This window comes from Pundamilia nyererei, unplaced genomic scaffold (assembly GCF_000239375.1).
Source record: "Pundamilia nyererei isolate P.nyererei 1_Seehausen unplaced genomic scaffold, PunNye1.0 scaffold00495, whole genome shotgun sequence".
Classification (NCBI taxonomy): Eukaryota; Metazoa; Chordata; class Actinopteri; order Cichliformes; family Cichlidae; genus Pundamilia; species Pundamilia nyererei.
In genome coordinates, this window is record NW_005187896.1 from 21,827 (window position 1) to 25,756 (window position 3,930).

Consider the following 3,930-nt stretch of genomic DNA (forward strand, 5'->3'; position numbering starts at 1 on the left):
AAAGACACATATACAACAAACAGGACACAGAACAGAAACATGCACAATTTTTCTTACATATTTACATTAAGGACGGTGGTTACTACAAACAGAGTACTGTACAGTTATTCAATTAAATAAAAATAACTACAGATAAGAAGCAAACCAGGTTGTAGTGCGAATCGGTTGATTAAAACAGTTTAAACTGATTTGAACAGTTAAGTGTAATTCAGTTTGCAAACAGAATATTTTAAGTGTTTTTTACAAAGTTATTAATAATTAAGAAGAACAGATTTAATGGCAGTGCCATACAGGAACTAATGTACCATGGAAGTACACCTAATATATAATATACTTAGCAAACAGGCACGTGGATTATATTTTATAACAGTTCCCAGATATGTACCCATGTTTCGATGCTCGACCCGCAGCGCTGAAGTTCCTTGGATCTGACCATCACCTCTCTGCCTGCTGATGTCATCACTGGAAACCTGTGATGTGAGATGTGAACTGGGTTGGTAGTTTGAGTCTCTTCTGGCCTGAGCTTATTTGATGTTCTGCTTCTCTCAGCTGAAAACAGTTTGCATCCACACTTGTGTTTTTGTTTTTTTTATTTGAACACATTATAAATTTCATGGAAGTCTGTAGTTTACAAAAAAATCACCTCATCCTAATCCAAATGTAACCAGCTGCTTCAATTAAAAATATTTGTGGTATTGAAGGGGGAAGAGGAGACTTTAAACACATCCAAGGTGAGACTGACGTGACCTTGTTGGTTCTGCAAAATGATTCAGGTCTTAGTGGTTGTGTTCCTGACTAGGATAGAAGAAGAGCAGCAGACAGCGGACAGAATTCCAGAGGAAAAGTGAGCACTTCAGGTGAGTCGCAGGTAAGTTCTGCAACCTACCTGACAGCCACAGTCAGTAAGTTAAACTCCTTGTAGAGATGCAGGTTAGAGAAGTTGGGAATATCTGACAGGCTTCAGCCAACGAACTGAGCAAACAAGATCAGAGAGACACGAACAAAATACGCAGTTAGAAAGGAGGCGTGTTTACCACCATCACAGAGACAGCAGCAGAACCAGCCGGTCCTTGAATACCAAGAAATCATTCAACAATGCACAGCAGGCATAGAAGACCCGAGAAAAGACTCCACCTACAGGTCGACCTGCAAGGACACACCAGCCACATCTCCACCCGAGAGCAGCAGCAACAGGAAAAAACCCACAGGCTGTGGGCACCATTATAAATTATTATCCACAACCTGAATCTGGATGTTCAGCTTCCTGTTTTTGATATTCCCACACAGGAGGCTCATGACAGAAAACCACAAAGTTTAATATGAGAATGTGAAGATATCGTCTTCTAGTTTCTTCTTTTTTAAGATGTGGCCAAAGAAAAACCTAATCGTAACCCTCAGTGGTTCGCCAGTGACCTGATGGATGTCAAAGATTAACTGCGTGCTGCCAGACAAAAGTAAAAAAAAAGAAGTATTTATTTCTCCTCTTTCAAGAAAAAAGAAAAGAGGAACCAGACAATGTGCCGTTTCAGTTGCATCACAAACCACAAGTTTCTGTGTGACTTTACCGAAGACCATGAGAGGAAGAAACGGGGAAGTGAGACAAAGAAAGGCTTTAAAAAGTTTCAGTGTTAATTTAAATGTTGAATATCAGCATTTTTGAAAGGCTGCTTTGATAAAGTTAGGACATATATGTATAAATATCCTAGTTCAGTCTATTCTTCTGTATATAAGATTACAGAGATTATTATAATCCTCATCATCATCACCATCATCTCCGTAATCTGTAATAATATTAATAAGATGCAGTTCCTCTAATGTCCACTAGAGGCTCCAGCAGCGGAAATAAACCTGTTTCCCTCCATTACAAAGGGCTTCGTGTGAGCATCAGTACAGGGTGAGCAGGCTGACACAATCTCGCATCCACACATGCAGCCAGTTTAGAAAAACCAGTTATAAAAACAAAGACATGCTGAGATGTTCTGAACATCTCTACTCGGGGGTAGTGGAGATATTGAACAAAGGATGATGAAGATGGAAAAGAGGAAGACCACAGAGGAGGAGGATGGATAGTGAGCAGGGTGGTGTGACAGGGGAGGATGCTGGATGGAGGCTGATGATTCCCTGTGGCTACATCAGTGTGATGTGCTGCCCCGAACAGAAACAAACTTTAGAAAGTTGATGAGATTTTTACAACAGAAGATGTTTTTACTGTATTTCTAAGAAAGGAAGAAATCGAATTATGGATTTTATCATTTAAGACGCCCGCTCTCACTCCGAGGTGCACTATAATGACGATCTGTCAAGTCCCTCGGTGTTCGTGAGGAACACGAAAGGTGATCGTCTGCGTTCTTACGCTACGCGCTGGGTTATGGATGAAATCCAGTAGAATGACGCTCCTGCGGTAACACACGTTCCAGCCATGTATTCTGTGTGCAGTGCTTTAACTTACCACCAGATGGCACTGTTCACTGTGACATCTAAAGGACGAGGCCCAGCAAAGAGTAGATGACCTTTGCTCACGTGGAAACAGGCAGCAGCAGTGGTACAATCTGCTCACAGTCTCCAGTAAAATAATCATTTCAAAAACAGATGACTCTTGTTATTTATCAGAATGTTTTTATGGCATCAGTGCTTCTCATAGCCCAGGTTCAGGGTTTATTGTTTATGGTTCATCACGCGTTTGTGCTCTTTCCTCAGGTGTAGCTGATCTATCCTGATGAACTGGGAACCAAAGAAAGTGAGCAGGAAGTTGTGCTGCCTCCTTTCACACTCCCTTGTTTTCAGTGTGCATGGTTGTCCTGTTTATGGAAACATCACCGTGGTAATTTGTGCTGCAGATGTATCCTGCTCTGTCGCAGAATAGATTTGAGATTACGACATCAGCACATAAAAACGTCTTCCATTGGTTCTCTGGAATCTCAAGAATGGCATCAGCAGAGCTCAGAGGTGCACAGAGGGTCCACAGTTTGTAGAGACTGTCTAAAGTCACAAAAAACCACTGACTCAAAATAATTAATGAACAAGTGACATGCTTTTTTGATTTTGAGCATGTTATGAGCTTAGACATGCCACTCTTCTGCAAATAGACATGTTCATGTCTGTGACTGGTCATATGCTGTAGACTCCACCTCTAATCATAGGCGGTGATATTAACAAACACACGACAGACACATGAATTCACTGACCGTCAGTAATGACAAGAAACGACTGCTGCATATTCAGTCTCGTTAGTGTGATTGCTGAAGGTGTGAGATTGCACTGATGCTTCATCGGTGCATCATGAGGAAGACGTTGTTTAAAAGATCAAGGTCAAAGGTAAATGGCTGCAAATAACTTTGTTGTTCACAAAGCTTGTGCATATGATTTTAAAATTGACAATTTATATTTACATTTAAAGTTATGACATATGATTCAATAAACATGTTTGTGGTTGTTACAGTAAAAATATAACATTATCTACTCTGATTTTATGTTTTTTGTCTGATTTTAGATCAGTTGTGTTACTACAGTAGTCAAAATGAAAGCATGACTGCAGATTCAGACACGTGAGGTTGTGCTGATGAGACCAAACAAGACAAAGTAAATAGTGTTTAAAGGTGAAATGTGGAGAAAACATCAGAAGTAGTTAAAAATGGCCGATTACATCCTGGACCCCAGAGGGTTAAACTTTTTTTTTCTGCTTCAGCAGACGCAGAATTCATAATCCTGACGGTCTGATTGCTTTACAGGATTTATTGTAATAGAATAAAACTTTAACCTTTATTCATCTTTTCACTTTTTCCTTTGATCACATCTACATCAGTGCTGCTCCTCAGCTTCTGCTGTCTTTTAAAATTCTGACATCATTCTCTCTGTTGCACTTCAGCCTCACACTTCGGATGACAGGTCGTCTTTAATCCCAGTGTGTGTGTGTGTGTGTGTGTGTGTGTG

General features: G+C 40.3%; 1 protein-coding gene across 1 annotated transcript in view; it reads left to right on the forward strand.

Annotated features, from left to right (window-relative positions):
• The window catches only part of LOC102208973 (uncharacterized), a 19,516-nt gene extending 18,082 nt beyond the window's left edge, over positions 1 to 1,434 (forward strand). Inside the window, exons 8-9 of the mRNA XM_013916167.1 lie at positions 800 to 857; positions 1,364 to 1,434. Of these exons, the coding sequence (XP_013771621.1) occupies positions 800 to 857; positions 1,364 to 1,434 (129 nt within the window). The remainder of the gene's footprint in view (positions 1 to 799; positions 858 to 1,363) is intronic.
• The last annotated feature ends 2,496 nt before the right edge of the window (positions 1,435 to 3,930 follow it).